This window comes from Lolium rigidum, chromosome 6 (assembly GCF_022539505.1).
Source record: "Lolium rigidum isolate FL_2022 chromosome 6, APGP_CSIRO_Lrig_0.1, whole genome shotgun sequence".
Taxonomy (NCBI): Eukaryota; Viridiplantae; Streptophyta; class Magnoliopsida; order Poales; family Poaceae; genus Lolium; species Lolium rigidum.
In genome coordinates, this window is record NC_061513.1 from 311,025,090 (window position 1) to 311,044,066 (window position 18,977).

Genomic DNA, 18,977 nt, shown 5'->3' on the forward strand with positions numbered 1-18,977 from the left:
AGATGTATTTAAGGAAAAGATAGAGTTGTAATAGGAAGTGTTATTTGTAATCTGGCGGGATGAGTTAGAAACCGTCCCGGACTATGTAATCCTTGTATAGCACGAATCCCTCGGCTCCACCTATATAAAGGGGGGGTCGAGGGACGAGAAGATCATCGAATCATTGTTTGCAAACCCTAGTTTTCATATTCGTCGAGTACTTTTCGGCTGAAACCTTCGAGATCTACTTGCCCTCTACTTCTAGCTAAACCCTAGCCTATAATCCATAGGCATTGACAAGTTAATCCCTTGTCAGTGGCCACCCCTTCGACCCTCCTGCGCCGCCTCTTCGCCTATATAAAGCCTCCGTCGCGAATACCCTGAGGCGGAAGAACCACGATACGGAAAAACTTCCAGAGCCGCCGCCATCGCGAAGCCAAGATCTGGGGGACAGGAGTCTCTGTTCCGGCACCCTGCCGGAGCGGGGAAGTGCCCCCGGAAGGCTTCTCCATCGACACCGCTGCCATCTCCACCGCCATCTTCATCACCGCTGCTGCTCCCATGAGGAGGGAGTAGTTCTCCATCGAGGCTCGGGGCTGTACCGGTAGCTATGTGGTTCATCTCTCTCCTATGTACTTCAATACAATAATCTCATGAGCTGCCTTACATGATTGAGATTCATATGATGATGCTTGTAATCTAGATGTCATTATGCTAGTCAAGTGAGTTTTACTTATGTGATCTCCGGAGACTCCTTGTCCCACGTGTGTAAAGGTGACAGATGTGTGCACCGTGTGGGTCTCTTAGGCTATATTTCACAGAATACTTATTCACTCGTTGAATGGCATAGTGAGGTGCTTATTTATATCTCTTTATGATTGCAATGTGTTTGTATCACAATTTATCTATGTGCTACTCTAGCAATGTTATTAAAGTAGTTTTATTCCTCCCGCACGCGTGCAAAGGTGACGAGTGTGTGCACCGTGTTAGTACTTGGTTTATGCTATGATCATGATCTCTTGTAGATTGCGAAGTTAACTATTGCTATGATAATATTGATGTGATCTATTCCTCCTACATATGCATGAAGGTGACAAGTGTGCATGCTATGTTAGTACTTGGTTTAGTCTTTTGATCTATCTTACACTAAAGGTTACTAAAATATGAGCATTATTGTGGAGCTTGTTAACTCCGGCATTGAGGGTTCGTGTAATCCTACGCAATGTGTTCATCATCCAACAAGAGTGTAGAGTATGCATTTATTTGTTCCGTTATGTGATCAATGTTGAGAGTGTCCACTAGTGAAAGTCTAATCCCTAGGCCTTGTTCTTAAATATCGCTATCGCTGCTTGTTTACTTGTTTTACTTGCGTTACTACTCGCTGCGTTACTACTGCTTGTTTACTATCTTGGGCAAAGCACTTTTCTGGTGCCGTTGCTACTACTTATTCATACCACCTGTATTTCACTATCTCCTCGCCGAACTAGGGCACCTATTAGGTGTGTTGGGGACACAAGAGACTTCTTGCTTTGTGGTTGCAGGGTTGCATGAGAGGGATATCTTTGAACTCTTCCTCCCTGAGTTCGATAAACCTTGGGTGATCCACTAAAGGGAAACTTGCTGCTGTTCTACAAACCTCTGCTCTTGGAGGCCCAACACTGTCTTCAAGAATAGAAGCTCCCGTAGACATCAAGCACTTTTCTGGCGCCGTTGCCGGGGAGGAAAGGTAAAAGGCTCTCATACACCGGTCCCGGGTAAAGTATTTTTCTTGGCGCCGTTGTGTGTGTGCTCAAAGCTATTTCCTTTAGATCCTGCAATTGCATCTTTTTGTTTCTTGTTTACACTAGTTTGGCATAATGGACAACAATGAGCTTCTTATTCTATTTCCTGATTTAAAACATATATTGTTTGATGCGAAAATTAAAAAACCTATGGAATCTTATTTGCATGCTGGTAGTAATATTAGTATGAACGCTTTGAACACCATTTTTGATAATAATATAGAAAGTTCTAAGCTTGGGGAAGTCTGGTTTTCATGATCTTTTTAGTCCCCCAAGCATTGAGGAGAAAATTTTCTTTGATGATACTTTGCCTCCTATTTATGATGATAATGATAGTGGTCTTTTGGTGCCACCTACTATGGAGAGTAAATTTTGTTGTGATTATACTATGCCTCCTACACTTGATGAGAATAATAATGATAGCTACTTTGTTGAATTTGCTCCCACTATTACCAATAAAATTGATTATGCTTATGTGGAGAGTAATAATTTTATGCATGAGACTCATGATAAGAATGCTTTATGTGATAGTTATATTGTTGAGTTTGCTCATGTTGCTACTGAAAGTTATTATGAGAGAGGAAAATATGGTTGTAGAAATTTTCATGTTACTAAAATGCCTCTCTATGTGCTGAAATTTTTGAAGCTACACTTGTTTTATCTTCCTATGCTTATCACTTTGCTCTTCATGAACTTGTTTACTTACAAGATTCCTATGCATAGGAAGCATGTTAGGCTTAATGTGTTTTGAATTTGCTTCTTGATGCTCTCTTTTGCTTCAAATAATATTTCTTGCAAGTGCATCATTAAAACTGCTGAGCCCATCTTAACGGCTATAAAGAAAGAACTTCTTGGGAGATAACCCATGTGTTATTTTGCTACAGTACTTTGTTTTATATTTGTGTCTTGGAAGTTGTTTACTACTGTAGCAACCTCTCCTTATCTTAGTTTTGTTTTTTGTTGTGCCAAGTAAAGTCTTTGATAGTAAAGTAAGTACTAGATTTGGATTACTGCGCAGTTTCAGATTTCTTTGCTGTCACGAATCTGGGTCTACCTCCCTGTAGGTAGCTCAGAAAATTAAGCCAATTTACGTGCATGATCCTCAGATATGTACGAAACTTTCATTCAATTTGAGCATTTTCATTTGAGCAAGTCTGGTGGCCTAATAAAATCCATCTTTACGGACTGTTCTGTTTTGACAGATTCTGTCTTTTATTTCGCATTGCCTCTTTTGCTATGTTGGATGAATTTCTTTGATCCATTAATGTCCAGTAGCTTTATGCAATGTCCAGAAGTGTTAAGAATGATTGTGTCACCTCTGAACATGTTAATTTTTATTGTCCACTAACCCTCTAATGAGTTGTTTCGAGTTTGGTGTGGAGGAAGTTTTCAAGGATCAAGAGAGGAGGATGATATACTATGATCAAGGAGAGTGAAAGCTCTAAGCTTGGGGATGCCCCGGTGGTTCACCCCTGCATATTATAAGAAGACTCAAGCGTCTAAGCTTGGGGATGCCCAAGGCATCCCCTTCTTCATCGACAACATTATCGGGTTCCTCCCCCGAAACTACATTTTTATTCCGTCACATCTTATGTACTTTGCTTGGAGCGTCGGTTTGTTTTTGTTTTTGTTTTGTTTGAATAAAATGGATCCTAGCATTCACTTTATGGGAGAGAGACACGCTCCGCTGTAGCATATGGACAAATATGTCCTTAGGCTCTACTCATAGTATTCATGACGAAGTTTCTTCTTCGTTAAATCGTTATATGGTTGGAATTGGAAAATGATACATGTAGTAAATTGCTATAATGTCTTGGATAATTTGATACTTGGCAATTGTTGTGCTCATGTTTAAGCTCTTGCATCATATACTTTGCACCCATTAATGAAGAAATACTTAGAGCTTGCTAATTTGGTTTGCATATTTGGTTTCTCTAGAGTCTAGATAACATCTAGTATTGAGTTTTGAACAACAAGGAAGACGGTATGGAGTCTTATAATGTTTACCATATGTCTTTTATGTGAGTTTTGCTGTACCGTTCATCCTTGTGTTTGTTTCAAATAGCCTTGCTAGCCTAAACCTTGTATCGAGAGGGAATACTTCTCATGCATCCAAAATCCTTGAGCCAACCACTATGCCATTTGTGTCCACCATACCTACCTACTACATGGTATTTATCCGCCATTCCAAAGTAAATTGCTTGAGTGCTACCTTTAAAATTCCATCATTCACCTTTGCAATATATAGCTCATGGGACAAATAGCTTAAAAACTATTGTGGTATTGAATATGTACTTATGCACTTTATCTCTTATTAAGTTGCTTGTTGTGCGATAACCATGCTTCTGGGGACGCCATCAACTATTCCTTGTTGAATATCATGTGAGTTGCTATGCATGTCCGTCTTGTCTGAAGTAAGAGAGATCTACCACCTTTATTGTTAGAGAAGAACATTGGGCCGCTAACTAAAGCCATGATTCATGGTGGAAGTTTCAGTTTGGACATATATCCTCAATCTCATATGAGAATAATAATTGTTGCCACATGCTTATGCATTAAAGAGGAGTCCATTATCTCGTTGTCCATGTTGTCCCGGTATGGATGTCTAAGTTGAGAATAATCAAAAGCGAGAAATCCAAAATGCGAGCTTTCTCCTTAGACCTTTGTACGAGGCGGCATGGAGGTACCCCATTGTGACACTTGGTCAAAACATGTGCATTGCAAAGATCCGGTAGTCCAAGTTAATTAGGACAAGGTGCGGGCACTATTAGTATACTATGCATGAGACTTGCAATTTGTAAGATATAATGTATATAACTCATATGCTTTATTACTACCGTTGACAAAATTGTTTCATGTTTTCAAAATAAAAGCTCTAGCACAAATATAGCAATCGATGCTTTCCTCTTTGAAGGACCATTCTTTTTACTTTTATGTTGAGTCAGTTCACCTATCTCTCTCCACCTCAAGAAGCAAACACTTGTGTGAACTGTGCATTGATTCCTACATACTTGCATATTGCACTTGTTATATTACTCTATGTTGACAATTATCCATGAGATATACATGTTATAAGTTGAAAGCAACCGCTGAAACTTAATCTTCCTTTGTGTTGCTTCAATGCCTTTACTTTGATTTATTGCTTTATGAGTTAACTCTTATGCAAGACTTATTAATACTTGTCTTGAAGTACTATTCATGAAAAGTCTTTGCTTTATGATTCACTTGTTTACTCATGTCATTACCATTGTTTTGATCGCTGCATTCACTACATATGTTTACAAATAGTATGATCAAGGTTATGATGGCATATCACTTCAGAAATTCTCTTTGTTATCGTTTTACCTGCTCGGGACGAGCAGAACTAAGCTTGGGGATGCTTGATACGTCTCCGACGTATCGATAATTTCTTATGTTCTATGCCATATTATTGATGATACCTACATGTTTTATGCACACTTTATGTCATATTCGTGCATTTTCTAGAACTAACCTATTAACAAGATGCCGAAGTGCCGGTTCTCGTTTTCTGTCGTTTTTGGTTTCGAAATCCTAGTAACGAAATATTCTCGGAATTGGACGAAACGAAGACCCGGGTTCCTATTTTCACCGGAAGCATCCAGAACACCCGGGAAGGACCGGAGGGGGGGCACTGGGCCCCCAGACCATAGGCCGGCGCGGCCCAGGCCCTGGCCGCGCCGCCATATGGTGTGGCCACCCCTTCGACCCTCCTGCGCCGCCTCTTCGCCTATATAAAGCCTCCGTCGCGAAAACCCTGAGGCGGAAGAACCACGATACGGAAAAACTTCCAGAGCCGCCGCCATCGCGAAGCCAAGATCTGGGGGACAGGAGTCTCTGTTCCGGCACCCTGCCGGAGCGGGGAAGTGCCCCGGAAGGCTTCTCCATCGACACCGCTGCCATCTCCACCGCCATCTTCATCACCGCTGCTGCTCCCATGAGGAGGGAGTAGTTCTCCATCGAGGCTCGGGGCTGTACCGGTAGCTATGTGGTTCATCTCTCTCCTATGTACTTTAATACAATAATCTCATGAGCTGCCTTACATGATTGAGATTCATATGATGATGCTTGTAATCTAGATGTCATTATGCTAGTCAAGTGAGTTTTACTTATGTGATCTCCGGAGACTCCTTGTCCCACGTGTGTAAAGGTGACGAGTGTGTGCACCGTGTGGGTCTCTTAGGCTATATTTCACGGAATACTTATTCACTGTTGAATGGCATAGTGAGGTGCTTATTTATATCTCTTTATGATTGCAATGTGTTTGTATCACAATTTATCTATGTGCTACTCTAGCAATGTTATTAAAGTAGTTTTATTCCTCCCGCACGCGTGCAAAGGTGACGAGTGTGTGCACCGTGTTAGTACTTGGTTTATGCTATGATCATGATCTCTTGTAGATTGCGAAGTTAACTATTGCTATGATAATATTGATGTGATCTATTCCTCCTACATATGCATGAAGGTGACAGTGTGCGTGCTATGTTAGTACTTGGTTTAGTCTTTTGATCTATCTTACACTAAAGGTTACTAAAATATGAGCATTATTGTGGAGCTTGTTAACTCCGGCATTGAGGGTTCGTGTAATCCTACGCAATGTGTTCATCATCCAACAAGAGTGTAGAGTATGCATTTATCTCGTTCGTTATGTGATCAATGTTGAGAGTGTCCACTAGTGAAAGTCTAATCCCTAGGCCTTGTTCTTAAATATCGCTATCGCTGCTTGTTTACTGTTTTACTGCGTTACTACTGCTGCGTTACTACTGCTTGTTTACTATCCTGGGCAAAGCACTTTTCTGGTGCCGTTGCTACTACTTATTCATACCACATGTATTTCACTATCTCTTCGCCGAACTAGTGCACCTATTAGGTGTGTTGGGGACACAAGAGACTTCTTGCTTTGTGGTTGCAGGGTTGCATGAGAGGGATATCTTTGACCTCTTCCTCCCTGAGTTCGATAAACCTTGGGTGATCCACTTAAGGGAAACTTGCTGCTGTTCTACAAACCTCTGCTCTTGGAGGCCCAACACAGTCTACAAGAATAGAAGCTCCCGTAGACATCAACGGGGAAGTGCCCCCGGAAGCCATCTCCATCAACGCCATCGTCTCCATCATGCTCCGTGAGTAGTTCCCCCATGGACTACGGGTTCTAGCTGTAGCTAGTTGGTATTCTCTCCCACATGTACTTCAATACAATGATCTCATGAGCTGCCTTACATGATTGAGATTCATCTGATGTAATCGGTGTTGTGTTTGTCGGGATCCTATGGATTGTTACATTATGATTGTCTATCTACAAAGTTTATGAAGTTATTGTTGCTGCAATCTTGTTGTGTTTAATGCTTGTCACTAGGGCCCGAGTGGCATGATCTTAGATTTGAGCTCTATACTTATTGCTTAGATTGTATCTACAAGTTGTATGCACATGTCCCGGAACCAAAGGCCCCAAAGTGACAGAAATTGAGACACTGGAGGGGAAGGCTTAGATATGATGATCACATGTTTTCACGGAGTGTTAATGCTTTGCTCCGGTGCTCTATTAAAAGGAGTACCTTAATTTCCAGTAGATTCCCTAGAGGCCCGGCTGCCACCGGTCTGGTAGGACAAAAGATGTTGTACAAGTTTATCATTGCGAGCACGTATGACTATATATGGAAAACATGCTTACATGATTAATGATCTTGATGTTCTGTCTTAATGCTATTTCAATCCTATCAATTGCCCAACTGTAATTTGTTCACCCAACACTTGTTATTGGAGAGTTACCACTAGTGTAGATAGCCGGGAACCCCGGTCCATCTCTCATCATCATATACTCGTTCTACATGTCATTGGAAGTAGTATCAACTATCTTCCGGTGCCATTGCCTCCGTGTTACTCATTACTCGCTGCTTGTGTTACTGTTACTACTCGCTCTCATATTATCGCTACTTTCACATCACCCCTGTTGCTAGTGCTTTTCCGAGTGCGACTGAATTGACAACTCAGTTGTTAAGGCTTATAAGTATTCTTTACCTCCCCTTGTGTCGAATCAATAAATTTGGGTTTTACTTCCCTCGAAGACTGTTGCGATCCCCTATACTTGTGGGTTATCAAAGAGATACAAGGTTGACAAATACTAACAGTGAAGATTGAATTCAAGTTGGTCAACACATGAAGCATAAAGATTATACCACCTTAACTCATGTGATCTTGTGGTATGGTAAGCCTTGTTAATTATGCTTCATGAGCTAACCCACTATATATGTGCATTTGTGTTGTCAATGTGGGTTAGGTATCTTGCCATGAGTATGCATCAAGATTATGATCTCGTATTTCCCATGTGAGGATGGCGTCAAGTATGGATGTCATCAAGGTTGAGAAAGGCATGTTCAAGATGAGCATATCAAGAAGATCATGCTTGACGCTTGTCATCCATTTGGTGATAATGGACTTGTGAAAATGTGCTTCAAATGAAGCTTTACCACAGTGGTGTATGGGGAGCAATTATGAGTCCTCACGAAGCAACAATGATCAAGTGGGCATTCCAGCTTGAATGGAGTTTGAAGCGTTGTCATCAAGATCAAGCGGGATGCGCAAGACAAAGGTATACCTTGTTAGGTTTTCCTTTTACCGGTCTCAAGGTAATTTTTGGGAAACCGGGTTATATGATAGATTTTTTTGCGGGTTATATGATAGATAGCCGCACTATCAAGAGGGATATGGAACCAACTGGTTTCGCATCGGGGGAGCAAGATCCAGAGCAAGGACCCTAAGAATTTGGAAGATATCTGAAGAAAAGGTTTTACCACAGGTCTCTCGTATATGTACTCCAGTTTCGTAGAAGTATTTATATGGTAATCCGGGCTGGTCCCGTTACCAAAGTTATTTTTCACTTTTCTATTGCTAATATTTGTCATTACGCTCGTAACTATTCTTTTTGGTTAGGTATAACTTGATCGCACCGTCTTAGGGAGCTCAATTCTTTGCATACTTTTCATCCCTAAATTCTTGTTGCTTCTTGGTGTTTCTCTATGTGAGGTTCTTGAGCCTATTGCTAGCTTTTAAACAAGCCCAAGTTCACCGAAAACAGAATATGTATGCATCATTTATTGAGTTTTCGAGTTTGAACGTATTTACTGTTTCTTGATCTTGAGAGGCTTCCTCTCCAAAAATTATCTAAAAATACTTTGTGAGGAGTCTTAATATTTTGTTGGGGTTCTATTCATCGTTATCGTTCCAACAAAATTGGTCTCATCTCAATCGAAGTTCAGGAGATTTGTCAAAGTTTAGATCTTTCGAGAAAACTAGAGTTTGATGGGTTGTTGCAATTTCGGCGCGGAAACCGGCGGTGCCGGTTAACCCACCGGAAAATTCTGGTGATGCACTGTTTCGGCAAAACCAGAATTATTCCGGCGGCCAGTTTGAAACCGGCGAGGAAACTGGCGTGCCGGTTTGAATCCATCCCAGCCTTGTGCTCGATCAGTTTCCGGCACAAATCCCGGTCTGCCGGTTTGTGCGCCGATCCGGTACGACGAGAGAACCGATAGTACCAGTTTTACCGTCGGTCTAGGTTGCAGGAATTCCCCAAACGGCTAGTTTTCCCTGTTTTTACTACAAATATCCTTTCTTCCTCCTTGAGGAGGCAAGGTCAACCGTTCTATTTGCTTTCTCTCTCGTACTCCATTGTTGAACCTCACAAACTTGCTTTATCTTCATCCCTCCCATGATTCTTGCATATTCTTGAAGGATTTTTTAAGAGGATCTCTAGATCTACGACTCTACCAATCAATTCCTCTTCTAAGTGAGAGGAGCTCTTGGGATCTATCTTGCAGCCATTTGTTGATTCCTCCTTTGTTATTGCTCTCTAGTTCCTCCATACCAGTAGTTGCTTTGGTGGGATTTAAGTGTGAAGGATTTGAACACCCTTGGTGTTTTTTCTTTTGCATCCTTACATAAGTGTTGAACTCTCCATTACAATTAGTTCGAGTGAGAGACCGTGAGCTTGTTACTTTTGAAGGGGTTACCTCATAGTTGGCTTTACGGTTGGTGCTCTGGTGATCTCTTCGTGGAAGGTTGTGAAGAGGGCCGGCCTTATCCTTCGTGGAGGTTGTGAAGTGGACATGGAGCTTGCCATCTCCGGAGTTGAGAAAAAGCTAACCATAAGGGAAATACAATTGTCCTTCATGTTATTATTGGCTCTGATTAGAAGGTGAGCCTTCGTGGCGTTCGAGAGACCTTCATGGTAGCCCACATCTCTCCAACGTGACGTACCTCACCTTGTGTGAGGAACACTGGAATACAACTTCATCTTCGCCATGCTCGGTTATCCCTATACCCAGGTTTAATTTTCTTGTATTAGCCATCGTGCTTGAATTATTTATATTATGCTTATCTTGCTTAGCTTTAGTTGTTGTTGTTGTACTTAGTTGAGCCTAGGATATTTAAGTTTTAAAAAATAAACGTTAGTTTAATTAGGCATTCTAACAAGTTAAATTCATAATACTTTTTAAAACGTCTATTCACCCTCTTATAAGCTACATCTCGTCCTTTCAGCTAAGTCCATATGTTCACATCATAGATGCTAAGTCCATATGTTCACATCATAGATGCTAGTCGTAAATGGCTGAAAATTGGTCCAACTTCGTACCTCAAACTCGGTCACACAAATGGCCGAACAATTCCTAGGCGTCGATCTAGGTGGGTGGTGACAAGGACTAGGGCCGGTGCCGTCAAGTGCACGCGTGGAACGCCAATTCGAGTTTCTCAACCTTCTTCAATAAAAAGAAAAATATGCAATCAACACCCCATAGTTACCCCGAAGAAACATAATCCCTCAAAACGACCAGTTAGATCTGACAGACTGGTTTGGATGTCTTCAAAGCATTCAAGATAATTCATTTATTCGATCATCTATTTTTGGAATACTAGAAACTAAGACACTCTGGAAAATTCAGATTTCCTGAAGGAAAAAAAGAGGACCTCAGAATTACATAGCTACACTAGACTTCAGATAGGTAGACCTGAAGCTTACAAGCAGAGGAGGCAACTAGCCAACTAATCATCCAAGAGAGCCAGGAGGGTTCAAGCTGAAAAAAAAAAACATCGCATGGGACATTTCTGCCCTGTTTGACGAAAAAACTAAATTAATCTGCAGCAAGCTAACTCATACATACGCAAAACTGCAAATTAATTAATTAACCAGCTTCCCCTCCGACGTGTCTCTCTCGATGAGTAGGTTGGTCGCCATGAAAAAAGAAGAAAAACGAAGAGGTCCAGCTAGCTCATGCCGTGTAGACGGCGGCGGCGGCGGAGGCAGCGGCGGCGAGGCCGTGGAGCCTGTGCGTGACCCTGTCGGCCTCGAGGCCGATCCTGGGGCAGAGCGCCTGGGAGTGCAGCGTGTAGAAGATCTTGTCGCCGACGACGGAGAAGCTGGCGCTGACGACCTCAGCGCCCTCCTGCTCCAGCACGGAGATGACCTCGTGCAGCTTGAACGGCTTCCCGGCCTCGCTCACCAGCGCCACATCCAGCGTCGAGTCCTGGTGCCGCACCTCGATCACCGGCAGCGACGCCGTCGCGGTCGTCGTCGTTGACGACGCCTTATTGCCGGAGGCGGACGGGGAGCAGCCGCCGCCGCCCTGCTTGCGCCGCTTGAGCTCGTCGATCCGGCCCTTGAGCTGCTTGATGTAGGCCGCCGCACTGTCCAGCTGGTCCAGCTGCGTGATCGCGTCCTGCAGATAGAACAAACAGTTTCGTCAGATAACGAGATCATTTGTGCAAGGTGAAATCCAGCTGCTAATCAGTACTGAATAAAGTATCCCGATATAATCCGTTGAGATCTTCTTGCACATGCAATTATGCTTTCTCTATAGCTTTTGTTGCTGATCTGAATAAAGTACAGTTTTTTTTTTGTCTCGAAGATGACAAGGGCATGTGAATGAAATCGCACGAGTACATGTGTGGGATCTTCGGTGGGTGGCTTCAAGAATCATTGGGGTTGAGAAAAGAAAGGTTGTTCTGAAAACTAAGTTTTTGGTTGAAGTGAAAGATTAAGTTATGTGGAGACCTATCCGATAGATGGAATAATGGAATGAGTGAGTGATAATCGTCGTCCATCGTTTGGCTCCTTGCACCACCAGATGAATTGTGCACGTGCCGAAACAAACAAACATGGACATCAACCACGTGGCTGAACGTCACCAACCGATTTCTGACGCTAGTACTTCTTCTACTCCCTGGAATGATTAAGTGGCTGATAGCAGCACGTGTGTGAATGGAGCTGATCGGACAGGAGGGGACAGAAAAGGGCTGGCACAAATGTCAAATCATTTCTCAACTTTAGTTTCCACCTATCTTATCATCATCCGAGCATATTCAGCTGTTTAAGGCAACGTTTGACGTTTAGGCAAATTTCCAAAAACTGTTATACTCCTAACAAACCAACTGATCGGTTAAAATTTCCACAGGACTATGTGTGGGCTCATTTGATTCATAGGAATTGGGTAGAAATTATATAGAATTTATATTTTATAAAAAAATTATACACTGGTTGTTTGATTTATAGGAAAACATCCTATAGAAAATACGGTTTTCTATATGCTCGATCAATCGAGATTTTCTTAAGTCTCAAGCTCACTTACAAAATGTCTTTGAGTTGCACTTTTCTGTTAAAAAGGTGCAATTGCACTTTTCTGACGAAATGTGCAACTGAACCAAGTTGCACTTTTCTTTGAACTGTAGTTGCACTTTTCTGAGTTGACTGAGACTTAAGAAAATCTCAGTCAACTGAGACATAGGCACACCCTAGAAAATAATCATATAAAAATCCTGTAGTCTAAATTCTATAAGAAAAAAAAAAGGGTCATGCCTCATGGAAAAATTCCTTCGAATCAAAGAGACCCTTTTTTCTATAGGATTCAACTAGACATGATAAACTAACCCTATATTTTTCCTATTTCTATGATTTTTCCTATCCTATGAATCCAAAGAGTCCTAAATAGGTAGTTTCATTTTGTGTTTTGGATTAGAAGCATGAGGATCAGCATCTCGTCAAAAATTGCCTTTTGAAGCAGGCTAGAGGCGAGTACACTGTGAGCGTGATGGTGGTGGAGGGGATCGACGAGCTTGATAACGACGGACAGCACAATAATTCAGTGGACCTGAAACCCCCTAAAATGACCTGCTCCACGTATATTATGTGTATACTACTCCATGTTGAGGATTAGTAAGAGCGACGTGTTTTTATACTCTTGGTTAACTGTAGGCTAACAGTTACTTACATTTTGACCTGGCAGCTGGGTGGGAGAAACAGCCTCCCAACTGAGATGAGGTGAGTTTAACGGTGGAAGAGAAGTAAGAAAGCAGGATCTGGTGAATGGCGAAGGAGGTGAGGTGGAATACCTTGTTGTTATTGTTGCACTGTGACGATGCGTTGGAGCTCTGGTAATGGCGGATGTGGTGCGTGGATGTGGCTGGGACGAGGGAGGAGAGCTTGAGGCAGAGTCCCTTCATGTGCAGCCTCCGGTTCTTCTCCACGTCCTTCCTCTCCATCTTGCTGCAGCCTCCCCCGCCACCGCCGCAGCCGCTGCTGGTGTTCCCGTCGACGGCAGCTACTGCGCCGCCGCCACTCTGCCTCCTGCTCTTCATCTTTCCGACGGCGCTGGGGCTGGGCTCGGCTTCGGTAGAAGAAGAAGAAAATGGATGGACGGAAGGAACAAACGCTCGCTAGATGGGTCGGCTGAGCTGCAGAGGAAGATGAGATGGAAGAAAGGGGAGAAGTGGGTTGAGCTGATTGGTGTATGGATGGATGGAGGTTTGAGCTGGTAGTTGTGGCTGGGGAGCTTATTTATACAGGAGACGCTGCCCTGTTGTGTTGTGTTGTGGACGGAGGAGCAAGACGGCGATTGATTGGAGCAAACCAAAGCAGCTAAAAGGGAAATTTTTGTGTACTTAAAAAATGAGAGAAGGAATCGTCAGTGAGTGAGAGATGGACGGAGCGAGCTGAGTGGTGGTGGTGGTGGTGGTCAACCCCAATCCGGTCCGGGTCCACCGAGACGTGTTTTCGTGTGGGTCCCTACGATTCGTTTTCTTTTCTTTTCGTCACTGTAGACGGCAGCCCACGCACGTTCTTGGTGCTGCGTGTTTTTTTTTTAAAATTTGATTTGACAGCAACGTGGTGCTGCGTACGTGTTGCTATCTATCCAAGCATGGGTTCGTTTTTGTATTCAGATTCAGATCCATGGGTTCGACTCCAGGGGGGAACATCTGTCCATTCCTATCCCATGCTCACGTTCTCACTCAACCGCAACGTGGATGAAGACGATACATTTTCGCACGCGTATGATGCGACTGCCGGTGAGAAAACCGCGGTTTCAAGGTCAATGCTTGGCTCGTGATACCATAGTTATTAAGTTGCCAACGCGGTGCTGCAGTGCCAAACCGACGAGGACCGGCGAGGCCGGTGGCCGGACCGTCGATCCACGGGTGATCTCATGCGGCCGTACGGGCGGCGGGCGACGGCGGTGGAGCTAGGAGCAGTAGCTTCTTGACATCATGAATTCATGATTACGAATAAATAAGAAATGATTCAAAATTGATCAAGTCGAAACATAAATTCAAGATAAATACCGAGAAAAGATGATATGCTTGAAACTTGCCATCCAACTCAAACTTGAACTTGGCATGGCGATGATACACCAACGGGGTAATAATGAATTGGCCGTGGTCACCCCAACCTCTAAGGGTGTGTTCGGTTCCAGAATCTGAAGGAATGGGACGGAACCATCATGCACCTGAAGCCCGTCCTCGTGTTCGGTTCGGCAAAGGAACGGAACGAAGTGGTTCCCCGAAAGGGAATATTCCTCTAATATGCGGAACGGCCTCGTCCAGCCGAATCGGTCGGATCGCGAGGAACGACTCGCTAATGCCAAAACTAATCCCTCACTCGCGCGCTCCCTCACGTCAACGCCGGCACCGCCGCCGTCCATCTCCTCCTCCTCCGTGCTCGCCGCCGTCCATCTCATGCAGCCATGCGCGGCGGCGACCTCGGAGCAGGACGGCGGCGGCCGAAGCAGCGCGGCGGCCAGGACGAGGCCGAAGCAGCGCGACGGCCAGGACGGAGGCCATGCGAGGTGGCTCCTCTCCCGCACTCCTCCAAGGTCGACACCGAGCTCGCTGCCATGACCGCACTCCTCCAAGCGCGGCGGCCGGCGGGGGCTAGCGGCGCGACGGCGGCCGGCGAGCAGAGGCGGCGGCCGGCCGGAGGTGAGCAGACGCAGCGGGCCGATTTGCCCTCTTCTTCTCCGATTTGATTACTAGATTAGTGCTAATTTGATTGCTAATTTTAAATTATTGCTAATTAAATTGCTAATCCTAAATTAGGGGACCGTTCCATTCCAGCTCATTTTAGCCCTACCGAACACCGGAATGAAATGGAATGGAACCGTCCCGTGACTTAGGAATGGAACCATTCCGTTCCGTCCCCTCCGGTTCTCAAACCGAACACATCCTAAGGAACTACCCTTGAATCCAAGTAACATGCCACCAGATTGGCCAACAGACGGTGCCAACTCCAATGAAACATTTCTCCAAGTTTTAGGCTTCTAAGCTCGTGATCAGCAAAACCAATGTGTTGTGAATCCACAATTCCATATCATCAATGTGTACGCACTTTCTACGTGGAACTTGTAGAAAATAGGGTTTTCGTCCAAAGCCCATGGGAGCTTTAATTTCGATTTCAAAAGGAACCGGGATTAATGGGCTGCATTAGTCCCGGTTCGAACGGCGCAGGCGACGGAACCCGCTAGTCCCTGTTCGTTTGGAACCTTTAGTCCCAGTTGGTATTATCAATCGAAACTAAAGGGGTTGCGGCAGAGCGCGTCAGGCCCGAGCCCCTTTAGTCCCGGTTGGTAATACCAACTGGCATTAAAGGGCCATCTCTATATATACCATGCTCTGCCCAAGCTTGGGAGTCACACTTAGCTTTTTCCACTTCTCAAGACGTGTATGTTTCTTTGCTCTCTCTTCTTATGCACAAGAGGTTCTTGATGAAATGAGGAGATAAACATTGATACACCCTCGACAAAACTCTCATGAGTTGCTACTGTCTGTAAGTGATTTATTTCTGTAATTAAGTCTCTAGCTCAGCTCATTCATTGCGCTAAGTATCCTCACTATATTCTTTTGTACACTATATATTATGCAGAATGAAGATTCTCGAATGCAAAAGAGGCAGACTATATGACATTGGGTTCATTGATCCAAATACCGTTCATCAAGTTACGGTACAAAAATTTCCCAAGGACACATATGATAACTTGCTAATGTTTTTACAAAAGCAAGAAACCAAATCGAAAATATTCTTTCCTTACAACTTCGAGTGAGTTTTACTGTCTTATACACATTCGATTTCGCTTACTCGATGTTAAGTCTAACTAATCCTCCGAGTTGTACGTGCGCAACTTCCTAATCATTCATCTTTACAAAGGAGTAGTACTTGTTATGGAGTCGAAACGTAAATACCATAGGCAATGGACGAGCCTGGGTGCAATGCTCCAGAGTCAATTTCAATCATTATCGCCCTGTATTGGCATCTTGTGTTCATTTCTTGATATCAAGTAATTAGTAACTCTTTTACTCATTTTTTCTTTGCCGGGCAGGGTTTGGAAACATTTCATCAAGACTGCTAGGGGTGAATGCAAACTGGAGCTTACATTTCAAGATCGTGCTGTAAGTAGTACTATAGATATGTCCGCAAATCTTTTTGATTTTTGTTTCAATACCATGCATTATCATGCTTGATTATTAGTTTGAATGTTTGATCGAACTATATTTTCGTAAAGTGTTTGAAGCAGAAAGCCGGAAATAATTTATGTGGATACTACGTCTGCGAGTTCATTCGCGAGATGGTTTGTCATTGGGAGGCGGAAATGGCTATACATGCCCTTCATGTACGTGAATAATATTTCACAATCTTATTTTGTTATCATCAATTGTGTTGAGTTCTATTCATATATATTGATCTCCTTTAAAAAAATAGATGGAACGTATGCGAGACACTCTCCTAACGGTGGACCGCGTACGAGAAATTCAAGAGGTTGGTGGGATTCTTAGTTAGGGAGATCATAGCTCCAAATGGATAATTCCCTCGGAAGTTTGTATTTAGACATTAGGGATACACAATAGAGATCGAAAAGAGGATCGACTTTGTATTGTAGTATACATTACGTGCACTGTATTTTATGACGATGTCTACATATTCATGACGATGTTCTGGTTCCTTGAATGATGTAAGCATGCAGATTTGAATGAAAAACATACAACCCTAAACCTCTGCCACAGCAGAGAAACCGCCATTTTCTCTGCCGTGGCAGAGAAACGGCTGTGCCCTGCGCTTGTCTTTAGTCCTGGAACTAAAACTTTTCCACCCCGAGCCCCTTGACCGCACCACGTGGAGTACCCTTTAGTCATAGTTTATATTTCAACCAGGACTAAAAGTGGATGCGTTTAATTCCGATTGCGCAATTTCAGCTGCGCAACTGGAAATAAAGGCCCAAATTAAATGAACCGGCTCTAAAGCCCTCTTTTCGACGGGTGTGGTGTACATACGTGTATGTGTTTATCTTCTTAGCTAGGAGGTATGTTTCGGTGTTTCCCTCTACATCTCATTCACCACTAAAGTTGAAGAGGTCACGAAAGGATATCAAGAGATCTAGCCGTTTACAGAAAGCCAAAGTTTGGAAAGAAGAGGCAAAACGCTCAGCTAGCTATATGGTCTGAAACAGCAACGCAGTTAAGCAGACGAATTGCACCGTGCTGTTTGTGCGGCCACTTAATTAATTTGGACCGTACTGCTACGCACGTTTATGCATCGCACTGTCACTGTCAACGTACGTGTACTATCGACCCTACGTTAAGCTCACAATAGACTTTTAGGCGTTTCACCATCACGCAGCAAGGCCTTCCAACGGAAGATCAATTATCATGCACAGAGAAACCAAATGCGCGCACGTGATGATTTGGACATATGTCTTATATCTATTATATATTAAAAGCACAATACAGTGGTATAAAATAGAGGCACCACGTTAATCCACATCCTCAAAATTATTTTAACTGTTAGATCTGTAATTTACGGTTAGGATTTAACGAGAAATTTATAGTCACGTAACTACGTAACCACGGTTTGACACGTTTAATTAGAGGAAAAAATATGTAAGGAACTCACGTGCCACCTTAAGAAGTAAAAAAGGGGTCCTAGAAAATATTGATCAATGCGCCCTGCCTAGACGTGTATCTCTAGGACTCTACCTCTTTAAATTTAAAACAAAGAAAAATGCATTTGCTAACTTCAGCCGTTGCACTATTCCAGTTCATTCATGCAAATCAAACATCAAAAATCCATAGCGACACTGCGTGCATGGAAATTTGGGCAGGGCCGGCTCTAAGATTTCAAAGGCCCCGGGGCGAACTCTATCAATGGGCCCAACAGTTAAAAAAATCGATTGCATAAACACCGATAATTTTTCAGTAGCAACATACATCTGATAAATTTTCTTATCTTTGTTCGAAACTAAGTATGGTAGAAGCTACAACGCATAGAAAAGGAGACATAACATGCGAACAAACCTCCAAGACTTCGGTAATCATGAGAAACGAGACTTTCGTGCTTTTGTTGACGCAAAGTCATCAATGACAATGTCGAGATCAATACTATCCAGCATATTCCTCTCAATTGAGAATTTTTCACTTGGAACAATCTAAAATAGAGCCTCATGAAATTTGTGATGAGAGAATTACTTTCAACTACGTAGTCAGTAGTCTCTAACCTGAACATGCTGGCTGCTGATTGATACGGCTTGCTGATTGATATCTCCCAGGGCCTGATATCTCCACTGCAGATCGGTCAGAGCCTGCACTCCGCGTCTCCGCCTCCCAGCTACGTTGTCGTGCGGCCGTGCGAAGTGCCGAAGTGCAGCCTGAGCTAGTCTCTGCCGTGACCCAGCCCTGCCCTGTATTGTATACAGGTGAGGAGGTTTTCTTCTTGGCTTCTGTGCGGACTGTGCGTGAATTGATTGCTGATTCAATCGAGAACGAGAAGAAACTGAACCGTCAAGAGAACGAACAGTCGAGAAAACGAGCAATGCTAGCGAATCGCTGATTATTTCGTGTGCAACATGGACCCTGGGCCTTTTTTTTCTCTACTCTTCCCTGTATTGTATA

At 43.4% G+C, this 18,977-nt stretch overlaps 1 protein-coding gene across 1 annotated transcript; it reads right to left on the bottom strand.

Moving 5' to 3' along the window:
* Positions 1-10,624: 10,624 nt before the first annotated feature.
* On the bottom strand, positions 10,625-13,696 carry LOC124667323 (transcription factor bHLH168-like). The gene is made up of 2 exons (XM_047204625.1): positions 13,158-13,696; positions 10,625-11,488 (listed from the first exon to the last, which is right to left on the bottom strand). The coding sequence occupies exons 1-2, from the start codon at positions 13,401-13,403 to the stop codon at positions 11,042-11,044; spliced, it is 693 nt and encodes a 230-aa protein (XP_047060581.1). The 5' UTR covers positions 13,404-13,696; the 3' UTR covers positions 10,625-11,041.
* Between the last annotated feature and the right edge of the window lie 5,281 nt (positions 13,697-18,977).